This window comes from Struthio camelus, chromosome 4, assembly GCF_040807025.1.
Source record: "Struthio camelus isolate bStrCam1 chromosome 4, bStrCam1.hap1, whole genome shotgun sequence".
Classification (NCBI taxonomy): domain Eukaryota; kingdom Metazoa; phylum Chordata; class Aves; order Struthioniformes; family Struthionidae; genus Struthio; species Struthio camelus.
Genome location: NC_090945.1, coordinates 73,079,832 through 73,099,563, shown reverse-complemented (window position 1 = coordinate 73,099,563; position 19,732 = coordinate 73,079,832). Strand labels below are relative to the sequence as shown.

General features: G+C 42.8%; 1 protein-coding gene and 1 long non-coding RNA gene across 2 annotated transcripts; one reads left to right on the top strand and one right to left on the bottom strand.

Moving 5' to 3' along the window:
* Window positions 1-1,990: 1,990 nt before the first annotated feature.
* Window positions 1,991-10,182, bottom strand: LOC138067240 (uncharacterized). Its single transcript, XR_011141108.1, has 2 exons — window positions 7,644-10,182; window positions 1,991-3,030 (listed from the first exon to the last, which is right to left on the bottom strand). It is a non-coding gene; the product is annotated as an uncharacterized lncRNA (long non-coding RNA).
* A 3,832-nt stretch (window positions 10,183-14,014) lies between these two features.
* On the top strand, window positions 14,015-16,711 carry CYTL1 (cytokine like 1). Its single transcript, XM_009686243.2, has 4 exons — window positions 14,015-14,246; window positions 14,353-14,397; window positions 15,758-15,886; window positions 16,042-16,711. Exons 1-4 carry the CDS (start codon window positions 14,103-14,105, stop codon window positions 16,123-16,125), a joined length of 402 nt encoding a protein of 133 aa, XP_009684538.1. The 5' UTR covers window positions 14,015-14,102; the 3' UTR covers window positions 16,126-16,711.
* The last annotated feature ends 3,021 nt before the right edge of the window (window positions 16,712-19,732 follow it).

The window sequence follows — 19,732 nt, the reverse complement described above, 5'->3', positions numbered from 1 at the left end:
TTTTCCTGTATTTTGTGTGAACATTTACTTTCTCGCCAAAAAGACAATGCATTTTCTTTGGGCAGCGTTAAACATATAGCTAGTGTTTACTTGCTTTATTCCCATCAGCGTAGTGCCTGCTGAAGATTTAGCTGCGTGACTCTCTGCACGCAGTCCGTTCTGTGCTCCGCCACCTCCCCATCACCTCTGGCTTTTCAGCTTAACTCTGGGAAATGCACAGCTCGTGAGATTTTCTGTTCAGTGCTCGGCATCAGTCAGGATGGATGCCACCACAGCAAAGATGACTTGTCTCAAGTATCTGATACCTCCAGCAGTTCCAGTACCAGGTCAGCCTTTTCTAAGGTGGCAGTATTAGGGACTTTAATGTGACAGCTGGTGAACAGCAGTGACTGAGCTAAGGCCTTCGGAAGCCGAATACACGAGCTGCAGCAGGAGAGCCAAGCTCTGTATTTGTGAGCTGCAAAAGCCCTCTCTTTTCTGGACCACGTACCAAAGTGGAATTAACAATGAGGAATGTAACTTTTCTGGTTCAGACCCCGACAGGAGAAACTGTTCAGAAACACTGACACAAGGAATATGCTATTCATCCCAAATGTTGCCAAATAAAACGAACTGTTTGTTTGTGCTTCTAGCAGAAATAGGGAACTATTGGAGGAAAAGCTGGCCAGCCTCAGCATCCCCGGTATGCAAAAACACAAGAAACAGTAAGCAACAGTACCCAAATCAGATACAGACTTTTTCAGAGGTATGTGCTCTGCCTGCATGAGTCATTAACACTAGAAATGATAGAGCGCTCGAGAAAACGGTGTGTGGAACAACACTATCTTGGAAAGGAGAGAAGTTTGATTGCCTGCTAAATCTTTGCTGTGGGAGTGATGCCGATAGACACAACAGCAAGGAATCCACTGTGTTAACACAGGCATTTTTCACTTATGGATTTCATGAGACAAATATGAAGCAAAGCATGCAATTACTAGACAAGGAAAATGTACAGTTTTTTAATAAGGATATAAGGAAACAGCCTTGGGAGAAAAGAGCCAGTCAGCTGAACAGAACAGTGCGCAGAGATTATAGCAAAGTTCTGTGGCCCGGAGACCGTCTTTTCACTGCAAGTTTGCACAGTCCTAGCTCAGTGGGAGTCTTGATCTATGACTTTGACCCCTAAGCAGTATATCCATACAGCAGGGATAAAAACATATGCCATCTGGAAATTAGTCTCCAGCTCTCAGCAGCATTGTAGATAATCACATCTAGTGTCTTCTTCTCCTATGCTTCAGACATCTTCCATTACACTGTCAGCAGCATTTGTTCCCCTGCTAGAGACTGTGAGCCAAAAGCTGAAAGGAATTAAAAGAATGATGTATGCATAAATATAAAAAAAAAGCCAAAAATCTTTACATTCCCTTAGTCATCTATGCATCAGGAGGACCAACGGCCACACGGACTATTAAAGATGATTCCGAATTATGCAGTAAAACCTGTAACATAAAGTCAACCAAAAATAGCTCACTCGACTAGGCAGTTGCACACAAGTATCTGTCCACAACTTTTTCTGGCAGTTTTTACCCACCGTTTATGCTGTAGGCACACAGAAGCACAGAAGCACAGAATCGTTTAGGTTGGAAGGGACCTCTGGAGGTCATCTAGTCCAACCCCCCTGCTCAAGCAGGGTCACCTAGAGCATATTGCCCAGGATCACATCCAGACGGGTTTTGAATATCTCCAGCGAAGGAGACTCCACCACCTCTCTGGGCAACCTGTTCCAGTGCTCTGTCACCCTCACAGTGAAGAAGTTTTTTCTCAGGTTTAGACGAGCACGTACAGTTTCAAAGAGAAGAGTGCTCTTCCCAAATTGAGTGGTATACCTCAGTTCACACGTGCTGAAGTGTTTTGCTCGCTGTGAGCTTAGTTCGCCTTAGTTTGCCCCCAAAGAACACCTTCTTCTCTTTCCAAGCAGTATTTTCTTTAAAAAAGAGGTCAGCACCAGATGTTGATCTCTTACACAGCTGAAAACTTGTTCACATATTGCAATGGCAATTCAAGCAACTCATACACCAGTTCCATATGAAGAATCTCTCAGTATCATCACTCTAATCCCAAATCAACTTGTGTTTCTTCTGAGAATATAAGTACCACACCTACAGTTTAATGCCAGCTTAAGCAGAAGAGCAATAGGAGGGGAAAAAAACTCACCCTCATTTACATTACTCTTACCCTAGATTTTAAGCATCTGCTTTCCAATTACTAGTATAATTTTCTAAGGGATGATAGTTATGTTCAACACTGCTCCAGACATTTAAGAAATCTTAGGCCCTGCCCAGCAGTGTTCTTGAGCAAAACAAACTACAGAAAATCCACTGCGTGACTTGTGCTTATCTCTGGGCTCAGCCATTTTTCTGTAGTTCTGCAGTATCAAACACCAGCACCTCTCTGCCTCTTTGTTCCTGTGCACTTCGCTAGGCAAGGCAGATCAGGAAAAGAAACATTTTCTTCATTTGTGCCAGAAGATACTCAGGTATCCCAAAAAGGCCTGCAACCCAGCTAGGGGACTATAGTCATTCCCTCTACTACTCTGTCAATAACCTTTAGAAGCATGCCCAGACACAGCTGGCCTTGTTCTCCCCTCTTTTTTTCACACCTGTTAGTTCAACCTAATTCTCATGGAGTTATTTACTCAAAACGTATCTGCAAAGAAGCAGAGCTCTTCAGCCAGAGGGAGGATGTACATGGTGAGTAAAGCAAAGCCATACAGTGTGTTCCCCCTCCTTGGGGGCCATTTCAGAGCCATTTACTGTCTCTTCCTCTGCTCTGCTGTCCCTTTGGACAGCTGGCAATGCAGGGAGCACCAGGAAAGAGCTCCTATGCACACTGGTAGGAGGGGCTGTGACTGTAATGGGCCTTTGCCTGGGCAGCAGAAGTGTAAAGTCCGTCGCTGCGGCCGGCTGCAGAAACATCCGTCACGGTTTGGCTTCATGCGCGCTCATCCAAGCCTTCCACGGCCAGCCCACAGCTCCCTGCTGTCTTTCCTTCCTGCGGTGGGAACCCACGAAATAAATAGAGTTGAAGAGGTGAATAAATAAAAAGTTAAAAAGATAAATAAATAAATAAAGATAAAGAAATAGATAAATGTTAAATAAACAAAATAAAAAAACACAAAGCACTATAACTTAATTCAATTTAACAGCAGGTTTGGCCTAATAGAATCTGTTCTTCACTGCAGAAGCGAGGTCCTAAGCAAGGGTCATAGTCTGATGGTTTTAATCCTTTTACTGTAGCAGTCATCCTACTCCTGATACTAACTGCCAGGGAGGGTATCAAAATCTGGTTCCATCTTGGAAAATATAGCTTGACTTTTCTCTTGGAGAAAATGCCGTAATATCTGCTTTCAGAGACCAAAAGAAAATAATGTATAAAACAATAAGCATGCATCTACTTATTTCATCTCTCATCTCCCATCTTGCACCACTTTTCTTCCAGAGTCACACGCTGGTTGTGCACATTGCACAAAATCATTTGCATTTTTTAATTTTGACTCATGACAAAAAACACGGATGACCGTGTCTGTCTCATATGCAAGCAGAACAAAAACGTAGTGGATACATGTGGTGATAGCACAGTTTAGGCAACGTGGTGGATATGGTCCTTTTTTTAACTCTGCCATAGCCAAAGGATATAGGACTGCCCTTGGGCAGTGCTGTGTGTTTGGAAAGTGCCTATATTGGTCCACCAACTCAGAGAGTAAAAACAAGGAAAAAAGTGAAAAACACAATTCGACATGTACTGAAATTCAAACGGCAGGCCCAACACTGGTTTGTTTTCTGTTTAAGGTTTCAGCTCTCAGGTTGTGTGTGTGTATGTGCGCATGCTTTGGCTTCAAAGCTTCCTAAAGGAATGTCTCCACACAGCTAAACAAAATACGTCCCTGGGAGAAGCTTGTACTTTGCACTTGCTGTATCATACAGAGAAAATAAGTTTTTATAAAGACAGAAATGGAGTACATCCTGCCAGGATGTAAGAAAAGCCTCACGCTTGACATCATTAATGGTCAAATTATAACATCAAAAACCAGTATTTCACAATAGTCCATTTAGATCAGGAGCCTCGAATCCTTGCCTATCTCTTTGGAAAAAGAATGAGAAATAACTACATGAAAATAACATCAATCAATATTTTCTAGCTGTAAAGGACTATGACCTGGCACCTTTTCCATACAGCTCTTTAAATACGTTCTACAAACTATGTAAGTCAAAACAATCCTTTCCCCTGAGGCTTGGCTTTGTTAACAAAGAGGTGTATTAAATACTAATGAACAAAAAGATCAACTCAGAGTTTCTCCTCACACTTGCAAAATGTGGATTCCTCTGCAGGGCTACCCAGCCCAGACACTAGGTCTCTCTCTAGTAAGATGCAGCATCCTCAGAGAGTAATAAATACATTTAGCCTTTTCCTAGCAAGTTCAACACTTGATAGCACAGTTTAGGCAAATGCATTTTGCAAAAGATTTTTTTTTTCAGTCCCTACTCCTACCAAAGTATAAAGCTAAACTTCTACAGAGCCAGTTTATTGGAATTGAGAACTGACATCCTGCATTTGGAAATGTAACCCGTCTCTGAATAGTATGTGTTAAGCAGAATCAAAGCGTTTGCTTTGATCACTTTGATACTTTGCTGAACGATGTGCTGTTTCTTTGACTCAGTTCGCTCCATTTCTCTTTGGTGTCGCAGCGACAGTGGGGCAGACAATGCTATTGTCCTGAGCTCCGCCAACTGTTTTCTTAGTGCATGTACCTAAATTATGCAATAGGAAGAATTGAAACTGCATCTTTTTGACATGAACAAAGTTGATGCCAACCTTTTTGTTTGTGCACAATTAGTGAATAAAATGGGTTGATGTTCTGAGGGTGGCAGCTGCTGTGCTGCTTGTATATGTGCTTTTCACAAAGCATAAACCCAGCTTTTCTGAGAGCCTCGAGCAGCACCATTTCCACAATAGTTTTAAAGTTGTATTCAAATTTGGGCTCTGTGGGGCAACTGCAATTCTCTGGTCAGGGTGTTACCACATCCTTCTCCGACCTGGACTCACAGAGGCCTTTGAACTTTATTTCAGGCACTTGTGAGCTCTCCCCTTGAAAGCTGTGGAGGACTGTGTTATGCCTCTGGAGGTCCATTTCAGTATCTCCTATCAGTCAAAGTGGTAGCTTCTTGCCACAGTCTGGTACCTAACCCAAACTGCAGAGTAGAAACTCTGCGGTCCTGGCATGTGAGGATTTGCATGTTTCCTGAGCACCTGAGAAGCGCACCCACACTGCTGCCTGCAGGACCACCTCCCCTCCATCCCCTACCACAGAAAGTGATGATGGCACCTTTGGAGGGAGCCGCTGGTCCCAAACAGCCTATGCACAGGGAACTGCAATAGGCAGGAGTGCCCTGAGCGGCAGCGCCCACGGCTGGCTCCGCGAAGACAGCAGGCCAGGGACCAGCGGCTGGAAAAGTGCCGGGGCATCGAGGAAAGAGAGGTAGAAAGGGAAAATGCCTGGGTTGTACCATCTCTTCCATTCACAGCATGGTCTTTTTCTGCACCCCATGCAGTTTGAATTCATCCTCCTTGAGCACAGGTGATCAAAAGTGTGTACAACATTCCAGATGAGCTCTTAGCCCTGCTTTTATAATGGTGTCAATATTTCCTTGTCCCTGCTGGACACAACTCTTCTGAAATATCCAAAGACTTCATTCACCTTTTTCATGGCCATATCAGACTATTCATCCCATAATTCATGAGTAAATATGCTGTAATAAACTCAGAACTCAATTTTTGTGCATCTTCTATCACTGTCTAATAATGAACTGGGAAAAATTCTATCTTAAAATTAACAGCCAAGTACATAATACTATTGGATTTCTCATTATTACTATTAATCCAGTCTTTACTGAATTGTATTTATTTCTCTAGGATATTCTGCTCTTCTGTGTTGATACTTGCTCCTGAATTTTTGTTTTTAAGTTATGTAAAGTCGGTAATGTGGTATATGGTAATACTTACCACAAAGATAGATAATGATTAGTATAGTAAAGATAATGTTTTGGCCATGCGTGCCTTCATATTCCTGGGAAATCATTATTTCACACAAACTGCTTGAGTACAAGGTAGACAATAAATATATTAACTCCAGATAATTTAAGGTAAACAGCCAGGATTTTTCTTTAGTATTCACCCACGGTTACTGGAGAATTGGGCAGCCTCTTTCCTTCTTGTGTGCTAACACATGCTTTTACTCTTTCTTGGGTATTACTCCTGAGGAACAGTTTTAACACAGGTCATTTACATTGCTTCTACAAACTTAAGCATGACTTTACTCTTGTATACTTTATGTATATGTATACCAGAAGGACATTTCAAAAGCAACATATTTTTTACAGTTTCTTGAAGATAGCTTCTCATTTCAGAAGAACAACTCATTTGCAAGGGTAGCCTCAGCAAGAGAGATCACTGCAGTGACTCACTATTTCTCATTGCTGGTAAGACTGCTTTTTGCCCCAAACGCAGTTTGCTTGGTTTTCAGCTTGGGAAACTTCTTTAAATTCACCAGTGACTTTGCCAGCTAGACAACGACAGCATCAGAGTGTGAATCACACCATTTCAATGGGCTGATTGTGAAATAAATATGAACAGGAACAGCAGGGGGCTGGCTTTTCTTTAGCAGTCACAGTTTCCTTTTCACTATATGCCCTTAAAATGCCCAGGCAGCCTATTAGCAGAGGAGAAGATTGATAGAATTGCATTTACATTTTAAATCAAGCCAAGTTCTCACTCCTCCAGCCACAACCCTTCTAAAACCTCAAACAAACAAAAAGGGAAAAGAGAAAGAAAAAGCTGCAGCCGAACAGAAAGGGAGAAAATAGATGTTCGTTTGATTAGTCTTCCAACAAAAGTTTAATGATCTAAAATTAAAAGTTTAGACGTTAAAGACCTTGGCTTGTTCTATGTTCTTGTGAAAGGCATAACACTGCAGCTGGGGCAATTCTTCAGTCCTGTTTCCATTGATACAACCCTTCGGTGCATACACAGATAAAACGATACCTCAGATCTGCATCGTTTCTCTTTCCTTTTGGGAATAACGATATGGGTAAAAACAAACCTTCTAAAACAATGAGAATAAATAGATATGCTGCTGCTGAGAAAGTCCCCCAAAACACCTTCAGATCTGACCTGCCTTTTATCCGGGTGGTGACCTCCATCTCTCGCACAGCACTCTCCTCTCCGCGTACCACGTGCAGCAGCCCCGGTTAGTGCGCTACCCCATGCTCACAAGGAAACTGTCTGTGAGGCAGCTGGTTGGGCAAAGGGGGGGACGGGTGGGCACCTTGCACTTACAGATGTTCTCAAAACTACTTGTTGAATGCTGCCCACACCTAAGCTGTGTATCTGGGCTTGGGGCAATACTGCCTCTGGCTCTACTGATCCAGCAATACAATGTTCCCGTGTAGAGAAGACACGGCATTAAGCTATGGTCTAATTCCAAAGGGAGCCATCGTAACTATTTCAGGCATGTCTGCAGATACGTTTCATAAAATATGCATGAGTCTTCAACTGATTATTTTCTTAGTCACCTAGATTAAACAAAAACAAATTAAAAACATGCTTACAGGGACATCTAGTCACCTGGGAATTCATTACATGTGGTTCTGAAGCAGAAGAGATTCTTTTTCTTTTTATCAACATGATGTGAAGCAGAAGAGTTGCAATGAAAAGTGCAATTCAGTTTGAATTGAAAACTGCATCTGAAACACAGTATGGGTATTGAGATCAGTTTCTGACATGCTCAGACGTTTACTTACCTGGTACTATTTCAAGGCAAGCTCATAGAACAAAAATATAAGGTTTGATAAACTTATTAATTTTCTTAAAGAGAATGAAACTCCAGTTATGTTCATGACTTCTGGATTTTACCAAGCAGAGTAAATCATCAACTATTCCCACCTTATTTTATACATTTTTGTGCCACAGAAGAGTATTTACACCCGTACAAGATACTTGTCACATCATTTAGTTTTAGGGGACCGGCAAAGATGGCTTTGAACCTGTTTCATATCTCCAACAGTCAGGGCTCCCAAAGGTAAAGCTCTCCATGAGGAGCAGGAAATAACGTGTCTGATTTACTATTGGTTTGGCTTCACTGCTTCAGTGATACTGAAGCCGATGAACACGAGTTTAAATCTAAAGTGAGAACGTGGATCTGCAGGAGTCTGTGACTTGTGTCATTGATTTCAGCTACGGCAGGGTTTCATCCATTATGTTTAAACATAAAATATGAAAAGCAGTCTGTAGAAAAGAAATCAGAACTATGGGGACATGGTGTATTATATGGACCTGTACTTCACCTTCTCAGCCAGTTGAGACGAGAATTTATTTTGCCTTGCAGTTGTGTTAGTCTGCTGGAAGAACTGTTGTTTATATCTAGAAATACACACAGCAACATAAGCTTTGACGTTTGCAGGTTTCTAGGCAAGAATAAATAGAAAACTGAACCTGATAGCATGCTACGCATGTACTGAGAAAGCTCCTGTGCATGCTGTAGTTCAGCAGAGAAGTCTCTTTGGATTCCTCTCTAGCTTGGACCAGGTTACCATACACAGTTGCACTTTCAGTCTCATCCATTTATTTCTTTTAGTGACATAATGCTTCTGAAAGGTGTGGGAATACCAGTCCTGGCAAATGAAGTCTCTTCTTTCCTTATGGATTAACCACAGGGTAGACAAGAGCTCCTTGGAGGGACAGCTTCCGAGAGCAGGTAGCACAGACCTCGCATTGATTCAGCGCTTGAATTCCTCCGTGGGCTTATGTCAGGGATAAATTTAGTAGAAGAATACATTTATTTGCATTGTCTCTGATACACTCCTTGCCGGCTGACATAATTTTTCATTGTGAATGTAACTGGGGGGGTGGAAGGTGACCAGCAGTGATAAGGCCTGGAACTATCTGCCACGTGTGCACGTGCATGCAGAGAGAGAGGGGAAGGGAGGCAAACGGGGTAGCAGGAAAAGCATGAACAGCTCGACTTACTTCCCCATGGCTTTTTTTCCTGAACACTGATCTAAAGCTAAACAAGGCTCCTGCCCCCAAATCATGTTGCCGAGGCCCTGTCTTCAGCGTTAGCAAGGTCCGTTTTTACCGCGAGATAACTCACAGGCAGAGCAGTCTCCAAACCCAGGCACGGTGCAGACAAGGCACTTCTGTACTGCTGCAAGGGGACGAGGTGCTGCAGCTCTGCCCACGCTTGGTCCCAGCCAGGGAACCTCACAGGAAAGTACCGCTGTTATTTTACCAGAGATGGCTGGTTAGTTACTCCGCGGTAGAAGTGCCTTTTTCTCAGCAAGGCTTAAGACTCTAAATCCCACATTACTTGAATCAGTAAGCCTCGCAGTCCCTGAAAAGAGTATCACTGACAGGACTAAAATTGTGCCTAATCTGCTGCTTCTCTGGCATTAATGGCTAGTTCCCAAAGCGTCCGTGGGAAGTGCCATTATCCCCGGAATACAGACAAGGAACCGAGGCTCAGCAAAGACGGGATATTTTTCTGCACCGTAGCGACGGCAGTTCACACGCACGTCTCTGAGCTGTCTCGGGCACCGACACCACTGTGAGCTGAGCGCCCTGGAGGGCAGCGTGGTCTTACTACCCCAATTCCCAGCTCATTGGGAGAGCAGGTTTGGCAGACAGCGTGGGGAGATGTCTACTAGTGCTGTCAGTGTAAATGATTTGGCCACTGTTCTGTGGTAGCACAAGGAAATTATTCGCATTCCCTCACCCCTGACTAGTGCAGCCACTGCTGAACTGTCCTGCCTCTGTCCCAGCTCACAGGACACCCCTTTTCCATATGTTTATCTGCAGGTAAAAGCATCTAGTGCCAGGTTCATGCCGGCAAAGCCTGTGGGCTGCAGAACATCTAGTGTCTTTTTCTGACCCAGACGACTTAACTGCTTCTACAACCATTTCATCTAAAAAAAGGCTTTTTAGCAGTAACATCTGTTTCCTCAATATATATGTAAATTTCTTAAAATACTGGAAATAACGACAGCAGTGTAGGAAAAAGAGAGCTGTGTCACTGAGTAAACAGAGGAGAGGGAAACCATTCCTTAATAATCCCAAATGGCATTGCCACAGCAGCCCCGCGACAGCGCCAGCCCCGAGTCCTACCTTCCTGCCTTGTGCAGTCCACGCGGCCCGACCAAGCTGCACGGCTCTCCCCCGGAGACCTAGGACGAGCAGGAGGCTGCAAAAGAGACGGGCTGGAAACCCCGCTCCTCCAAGGAGGGCATGCCGTGCTGAGGCATGCTACCCTCCTCCTGCACCCGCGCCGCTGGCGGTGCTCTGCCCAGCACCCCCGAGTGTGTGATGCTGCACAACCCTTACTGCCAACGCAGCGCTGGTGTCCACATAAAGGCTCTCCAAAGCGCAACTATAATAGCACACTGGCAACAGTGAAGAAAAACAGGACAAACTTACCACTATAGACGAGGCCTTAATCAAAATTTCAGGGTTTTCCAGAAGCCTCCAAACAGTTCTGTGCTGAGACTGAAGCTTGCAAGGCAGCTTAGCCCAGCTCTAAAGCAAAAAGTGGCACCTTTGCCACAACAGCAAGCTGGGTCATGGGGCTTTGAATCACTTCCTCAGTACACAAGACTTTCTCTGTAAAGTGCTGTTTTATTTTTCTTTTTCTTTTCCTATTTTTCAATATAAGCAGAAGCTCATTTAATGAAGTGCCTCATGGCAGCCCCCAACTATTTTAAAATAAACATTTTCGTTAGGCAAGTGGATTTTAGTATTGGGAAGGCAGCAACTTGAAAGGGCTTTTCTCAAATGTTGGTTGAGGCCCTGGCAGACTGTTCAAACATGGGAGGAATTTTGGCCTACATAGTAAGTCCTTTGACTTTCAGAAAAATATTATTGTTTGAGTTTTCAGGAAAATAGAAGCAAGAGGACAACATGGCTCAAAAATAAAAAGAAGATACATACACACAGTTATGTCACGAGCAGCATCTAGTCTCCATCTGTGTGTTTACTTTTGGTATGGAATATTCCTTATTAAAAAAGAGTAAATACATACACTGTCAGTAGCACTAAGGGGCTGTGACACCACCAGCAAAAGAGGTGATGTAAAATGGAGATAGCATGTGGCTCCCGAGTCCTGGGGTGCTCACCGAATTGAAGAGTATGGTAAAGGTGTCCATGTAATCATGACCATTATAGGTGTCTTTCCTTCATTTAGTTTTCATGGGATCAAAGGGAAACCACAAGGCAGGAATGCTGCAGCTGAGCAAAAACTTCAGCGCAAATTATTCCAGCAGTCTTGCCTTGTCACAAAGCAGAGATTTTTTTTTTTTTTGGTTAAATGTTTCAGCAAGGCCTAGATCCAGCCTTTACTGTGCTCTCTGAGCCACATATAAGAAGCATCTCAGTAGCTCAGCAGCTCATTGTGTTTCCCCGTTCTGCAGAGGATGCCTCAGAGCATGGGTCACATCTCTAACTGCTGGTGGCCAAAAATCCCTACGAGTGCCTGGGATGGCGCAAACCTCCATTCTCAGGACCGGCGTAGCTCTGGGCATGCAGTCTGCAAGCCTGAGCCCAGGTGATATTCAAGTGCAAAAGCATGAACAGAAGGAGTCAGATCTTTTCTGCTCCCTTCCCTTTACAGCTACCTCAGAATTTGGCCATCCAACCCAGCACCCCACGGTGCTGCGACAAGAGTCATGGGGGACAGCAGGGCAAAGAAGATGATACACAATTTTGCAGCTTAGTGATAAGGGCATTCAACAGGGTTGTGGGAAATGAGAGCCTACGCCTTCAGAGACTGTGAAAAAAATTAATTCCAGGTCTCTCCACTTTGGGGCAAAAAAATCCAGGCCCTTAGTGCTACGCAGGAGTTGGGCACTTCCTTCCCCGGTTGTATCCTTGGAGCTAAAGGGTTGAGCCTGCCAGGCTTTCCCCGGACATGAGCACTGGATAAGGCACGTGGGGCAGAGGGTCTTAGGCCATAGGAAGCCACACGCTCACCCCTCTGCCCATCCTGCAGACTGGGATTGTTAAACATCTTTCAGCTAACTGAATCTGGCCAAAACGCAGGACTTGGAGAGTTACTCTGCCAGTGTTTCACTCTCGGCAGAGAACGGGTGGCCACGGGGCCAGATTCGTTAACAGGCACGTTGACATTTAAGTATCCTTTAGAATATGAGCCATGGGATTTTAATGCAGTTTGAAATTGAATTGCCACTGTAGGCCTAATATAGGTAAAATATGAGGAAAGAGCACGCTGCTCACTTGGAAAAAAAAAGGAAGAGCTTCATTTCGAAGACGTCCTTAGTAGTGGTTCAATTGCGGACTTCTTGTATGAGAGAGCGTTTAAGCTGTTCAGAAGACTGCTTTTCTGGCAAAGCAGCTACATTTTAACAGCTTGCGAAACGAGAATGCCATGGAAGGATAATATTTTACTGCTACCTTAAGCTACTGTTTACAGTAATGAGACAGTGATTAAGAATCTCTTTCTTTGCTGGCAAGTCTTACACAAAGAAGTATCCTTTCCTCGGATGTGCGCTAGGTACCTGTGTTTCGATTTCACACTGTAGATCTACCTGCTTTGGAGCTTCTTGCTTTCTACTGGAGAAGATTCCCTCTTTTTCTCTGAGATCTTCATTCACTTGCCTAAGCAAATCTCTCTCCTGAAAATAAGATCTGACAGCCCGTTTGCCAGAGCCAGCCCTAAAATCCCCACTGCCAAGACTCCCAACAGTTTACATATTTCTTTCCTCACTGGATATTCTTATTTATAATTCAACCCTCCAGGAGCACATGATTTTACTAAATGGATCATTCTTTATAAAGCAAAGAAATATGTAATAGGAGAACAGCATGTGGGTTTTTTTCCCTGTTTCCAGGTATTTGGGGGGATTTAAGGCAGAGTCTTCTGCAGCAGGCAGAATCCCTCTTCCCCCCCAAAACCCATTTTCAAAACTCTAATTTTCTCTCCAAAATGGCCGGTGGGAAGCCCTTCCTTGTACAGGCATTCCAACTTTTCCCCTTCTCCCATGTTCAGGTGGATCTTTCCAGTCTACCTCGATCCCAAGGGACTGCAGTCCTCTGTCAGATAGTTCACACAGTCTGAACCTGAAAGGTGTTTGGGGGGGGGGGAGGGGGGAACGAGAGATTGCTTGTTTGTTTTTAGCATGTAGCCAGTTCTTCTTTCAAGGATACTTCCATTTTACTGGACAATTAACATCTAAACCGAACATATATTCAGCCCTTATGCCTGCATCCAAGTATCTGGATGTGTCAGCTCACTTTGGACTCTGCTAAAAAAACAGATCCTCATAAATTCAATTCAGAAAGCAAAATGGTGTTTATAGGTTTATGATAGCCTTATAGAGGTGTATTAATTCTGTCTGAGACCATGAGTATATAAATATAGCGCCCCTCCAAGCAGCTGTCACAAGCACTATTATTTTGATTAAGAAACACTGAGCATCTGCATAGGCTGAAAAGAGAAAAAGATACTGGATTTGGGGGGTTTCCTTTATAGCAGTAACCCTTCAGACCTGCTAAAGACGATAAGCAATCTAACTAATACTATCAACATCAGATACCAGCTCTGTGAGGGTATTTCTCTTTATGCAGCTTGCGTAGTCCCATGGCTGTATATTCTGTTCCCAAGAAAGAGGCATGTGCCAAAGTACATACAGGAGCAGGGCCTATGACCTTTCAGTAACGCTGTGCTGTTTATTACACATATTCCTATTCCTTTAGATGCTCACCACGCTTTTTTCTCTCTGGAATAACGTAGTGTTTGTTTTGTTATCCCCATTCCCTTCTTTCCCTGCTCCAGGCCAGGAAAGTGCTAGGAGCTCGGGCTCGTAGGTTGGCAGGAAATTTAAAACGGCAGCAAGCTGCTTGCTTGGACCACTCCCAGACATTTTTTTTTCCCATTGATGCAGGAGACTATTTAATTGGGGGCTGACTGGCCAAACTTAACCGTTGAAGCTCACCAGTAGCTGCACAACCACTGACAGTGATTTTTTCCCTCCCTTTCTCCTTCTCTGGACAAACTCCCCGTGATGAAGACGCTGCTGAGGCTGATTGCTCTGCTCTCTGCTGTCCTGATTGTCAGCTCAGCCCCTCCGACCTGCTACTCGAGGATGCTGTCTCTGAGCAAAGAAATCACGGAGTCCTTTAGGGATTTACAGATCTCCAAAGCTGTGGTGAGTCTATCTAAAAACTGTTCCTGCAAAGACACTTTGGGTTGCTAGTTTTAGGCACAAATTTCTCTGAAAGCAAAATTGCAGTGGTCTTTCTTCTTTCCTGCAGGACCCATGTGTGGAGACACTGCCCAGGCTGTATTTGGACATACACGTAAGTTTTTGCTCTTCTTTCTGACTGCTGTGCAGTAAAACCAGCTAATAAAAAGAGAGAATAACTGCTTAGACTGTACCCCGGAAGAGTAGTTTGAAATTAATTTTCCAAAGCTTAATTAACTAGAGAGGTGGGGGGGAAAAACCAAAAAGAAATATCATTTTGAGTCTTATTAAAATCCCTGTGAAGCTTCAGAGATTATCCTTGTTTAAAGATTCAAAAATGAGGACATTGTGAAGTGATTACCATTTGCATATTATTAATTTATTGTGACAGCACCTTTTCAGAAGTTAAAAGTGTAACAATGCCTGGAATAATAGTTTAAAAGAAAAAACGTAGAATCAACCTTATTTTGCTTTGTTTTATAGCATGTGTGACTATCAGTGCTGCAGTTTTAATAAATGGGAGCGCAGGAATACTTTGCTAGCTTTCTCTTTTTAAACAGCCACTTGCTGAATTCAGAAAGAAAAGGTATTTCAGAGGATACAGAAGTATGATACTGAGAAAAGGCAACGGTAGTCATCTCTCAGTGAAGAGAAATAGTCTCCTCCTGCACAAGTAGTTTATACTTTAGTGGTGTGTCCTGGGATAGCTGACATACTTTGCTTATGTTCCCAGCGCTACACTGAGCAACTAACAAGTAAAAAAAATCAAACAAACCAAGAAATGTCTGACACATTTTGCAGGAGGTGATTACACTGTGAAGTCTTGCAAGCCAAGAGCCTTTGCATTCTAATTCCAGAGGTGCCAGAGCCTCACTTTTAACAAAGATCAAGCAAAGCAATGCCAGTACCTTGCTTTGAAAGAAGAGCTGGGACATTTATTTACCTGCCTTACAGGGATGTTGTGAAATTAATGCTGTCTACGCTTTGCTTTGGTAATGCAAGGCGTGAAGAAGAATTACTCTGAGAAGAATTTTCCCTAGCACTCCCAGTATTGCCTATTGTATGGGAACACAGGAATGATGTCTGAGACCTTGATAATCCTTATCACCAGCTAAGTGAGGCACTCTCTTAAAGCAGGTACAGTGCATCTATACTGTAAGTAACTCCACCAGCTACAGGAGTAGATTTGATTGTATTGCCACTGATGTCTTCTTAAGCATGATTCCCTCCTAAAGCATGCGGGAAAGAAGCTGGCAGACCAAAATGCACTTTTCAAAGCACTGATTTTGAGTAGATATCTTTGTTTTGAAATATTGATGATTGATTTTCCTAACTAAAGGTTTACATAGATTAGATGTGCATGGAGGTAGGAGTTCAAGGTTCCCACAAAGGCGATAAGAATTTTTAAGCGGTGGACAATGAACATAAATCTGCATTGTGTAGTGTTACAAATGCCTCTTGTGCTTGTTTTTCAGAATTACTGTGTGTTGGCAAAGCTCCGTGATTTTGTGGCATACCCTAGATGTGAGAGAGTGCTTCAAGTGAGTGCTCTGAAGGAAAAAGCCCGGAGCCTGTACACCATTATGATCTTCTACTGCAGAAGGGTAGGTCCAGATGCAACAGCAGCGATGCAGCCTCTGCTTTTTGCCCCATACATCTCCACCCTGTCCCCTGACTGGATCAGGGCCTGATCATTCAAACATTTCACGATCGTATGCCTTCCTCCTTATAACATTAGTCACCTCTCTTGTTTCTCCAGGACCTGGTGTTCCTTACTGATGACTGTAACGCTTTGGAAAATCCTTTTTTGTTTCCTGCTGTGCCCTCCACCATTCAGAGCTAAAATGGAGTCCAACCAAAAGTTTTACCTGGGAAATTTTAAAGGAGACCAAAATCCAAAACATATCTATGCAGTCAGCTACAACATTAACAGCTAAGATCCTTTTCAGGCACACTAGCAATATTATCTCAGACCTACCCGTTTTTCTCAGCCTTGGCAGGAAATGAACTGCATGCCTTACATACCTACTGAGCTGCTAGTGAAACTATGGTTAGAGAGCATTTTTTCATTTGGCAAGGTACGATGTTTCAGCTTAGCCAAATGTATAAAGTATGTTTTGTTTAAACATTAGATACTAGATTTTTTTACTCTTTTATGAATAACTAGCCTCATATAAAGGAAAATATATTATGATCCAATATTGTATCCTGACTTAGCAGTTCCTCTTTCACTAGGTGGGCATGAAGAAACCATGCTTGTTTTTCATGAAGTGTTTGACAGGAGAAGTTATACTCTGTACTGGCAGATGTCTGTCTACTTGAATAGCTCATATATGTATGGTGGTAGTTTTTGATGTCAGACTTACAAGAATAGAGGTGAAAGTTATCTTTCTTGATGGAAAACCAAATAAAACCGCCTTCTAACCCAAGACGCTTGTGTTACATCATGTCTATCAGGATCAACCCAAAAGGTGTCATCCTTATAAACTTGCTTTTCACAGTCACTTGTAAGTTGCTTTTCACAGTATAAGCCATCTTTAGCTTTGTTTCCATAGCAATGCAAACTTTGCTTTGTCTGTATGATTTGGAAGTGCTTAAGTTTCTACCAGGTGAATTTTTAATGCAAACAATTTCTTTGATGAAATTAGTGGGTTTTTTTTAAATAATGTTTCTGTGTGGTGAGAATGTAAGTTGTGAAGCGCTTGTTGAAAAAGCCTATTCAAAGCTTGAACAGATCTCTCCAAGACTAAGCTCATATGCCGAGCTACTGAAATTAATAAAGTTTCCAGATATTAGTTCTGTGTCCCTTCAGCATCTGCAGGACATGAGACCTCTGTAGCCAGCAGTTCTGTGGTGCCAAGAATAGAAAGTATCTTCCCTATATTCTCGCAAGCAGCAGCTACTAGCTCACAGTCGCTTCCTTCACTCAGTGAAGCTGGTTTCTGTATCTCCTTTAGAGCATTCGCTGGTCATTCACCTGCAGCAGTGCCAGCTCTGGGGACTTGGTCACTGGTCTCACTGCCTTTTATGAAAACCCCATCTCCTGTGAGACTATGTGAGAATCACAGCTTATTTCAGAAAAGGACATTTCTATCCTCTATCATTCCAGTAAAAGTTTGAAATTACAAATCAAAAAGATTGCCAACTTTTATGGAAGTAGAGGAATCATAACAATTAAATTAAAGAGAAAATACATCTATGAGTGGAGAAAAGAGGGTTTTTTTTCCTAATTTTGGAATTACTTTGTTCTGTAGAAACTATAATTCTGTTTTAGTTACAGTTCTCCTATTTCATCTGCATTCTGATACAGATTGTCTGAACTCTTCAGCCAAGTGCCAGATCTTATCTATATAACAGCAGCAGGTATACATCCACATACATGGATCATTTTCTGATTGCCTTTATGCAGAGAGATATCCATACATGAAGTTCTGTACTTGTGTTGGAAGGAGATCCGTGTCCATTTGTTTAATGGCTAGTGAAGGAGGGAAGTAAGAAACCTGCTCAGTTTCTACGCTTTAGACTAGTCAATGCAACTTCCTTATTGTCCTCAACTTACTTGTTTTCAAAACAAATATCACCAGTACGAATATACCTCCCAGGAATGCTCAAAACTTAATATAGATGATTTGATATTTTCAGATAAAAGGTATGAGATTATGAATTAGAAAATAACTGAACAGAAATAAGAAACACCTGCGGAAAGGAGAATGTGTTCTAGGGCTCCAGTAAAAGAATGTACTGAGGTACAGCTATTCCTTTCCCTAGAGAGCTTGTTTACCCTCTATTCTACTCATGAACAGGAAGCATACTATGTATTTAGAACAAAATGGTCACAAGCTCTCTGAACAAGAGATTTATCTGAAAGCAATTTCAGAAATCTCCGTCTCTGAAGTTTGAACTTCCCACAGAATTATACAGAAAACTTCACTATCCCATATAGTCATAAAATAAACACTGAACCCAGGAGAGATGCAGAGCAAACAAAGCAAGCAAGTCGGCTTCCTTTTCAGTTTGTTTCAACTCTAAGCGGAGGTTCAAGGAAAGTGTTTGTCAGACTTTGTACTTCTCTCCTGGAGACAAAATCCTTTATTTGTTAGTCCTACCAATCCTCTTGATGAGCCACTCTGTCCATAAACAGCCCAAGGGTCCCCACGCATATGCACAGACCTCTATACTAGCATTGGGTAGAGACTTGTCTGTAGCAATGCACTCTGATCTAATGAAATGAAAAAAGTTCAACAGCTGAAATAGTTCTGCTATCAGAATAATCACTGTTTAGTTTCCTTTTTGGATTCTTCTCCTCTCCAAGCCAGTAGCCTTTGTACGAAATCCTGCACACACTCTAGAGATACCAACATCAATTTTCTGCATCACCCGCATGTATCCAAGGCCAACTTCTTCAGTAGCAAGCATGTCCTGGAGTAAGGACATCTATTAGCATGCCGGCAGTGACTGCATGTTGAGCTTGTAAGCACTGGCAGCTCCCTAGTTCAAGGACGAATCCAAATGGAGTTGAACCAGTCACTGTCAGGCTTTGCACTCAATATCCGTCCTCTCCCTAACTAGGTCCTCCATTTGTCCAGTGACTCAAACACCATCTGGGGAAGCAAGCAGAGCTGGGGAAATACCAAGGACCATACACTTCCATACAAGTATTAAAACCACATCAGAGCCTGTGCTTTTCATACCATCATACAGAGAGTGCCATGGACATACTTTGAAAGAAAGTGCTATACAGGCCACGGAGCGTGCAGAGCTAATGTGGTGACCAGACTTTACGTGTATCTGGTAGCTGGCAGCAGGCAGCAAAAGCTGTTAATCTTTGGCTGAGTTTTTTCCACCTCCAGCTGTCAGAGGGTCTAAACACAGGCCTATTGTAAAGCCAGTGTTGTACCTTGGCGAGCACACTGCAGAGCCAGGCGCATTTCCTTGCCCCACAGAAGCTCACACTCTGTTCCTAGAGCTGGACCTTGGTTAAAGTGTGAGCAAGCAACTGTGGCACTTCTGTCCACACTTCTTTCCTTTTTGCATGGACACACAGATGGAGGATTTGGTGAGGATTTTCTCATGGACCTTCTCAGAAATCCTATTTGTCCTGTTTGACTGAGGTAAATAAGCTTTCCTTAGTGCATTGGGACTGAACTCATGATCCTATCTTCAGATTTCTCCTATAATATTCCCATTTTTTCAGCCACCTACTTTTGTGAGGAAAATGTAACCTAGCTTCTTCTTTTCTAGGACAAAATATCTTGCAAGAAGTCTTCGGAAATGGAAACAGAACTGAAATCATTATTTTCATTGCATTTCTTTAGTTAGTAACTTCAGCTTTTTGTATTTTTCATGACTGACAAGGACACGCTCTTCCTGTGACGCAGTCTTACCCCAGTTAGTTACCAACAGTTCAGTTCTCCAGTATTGTTACATCCTACTTCCGCAGGAGCAGAGAA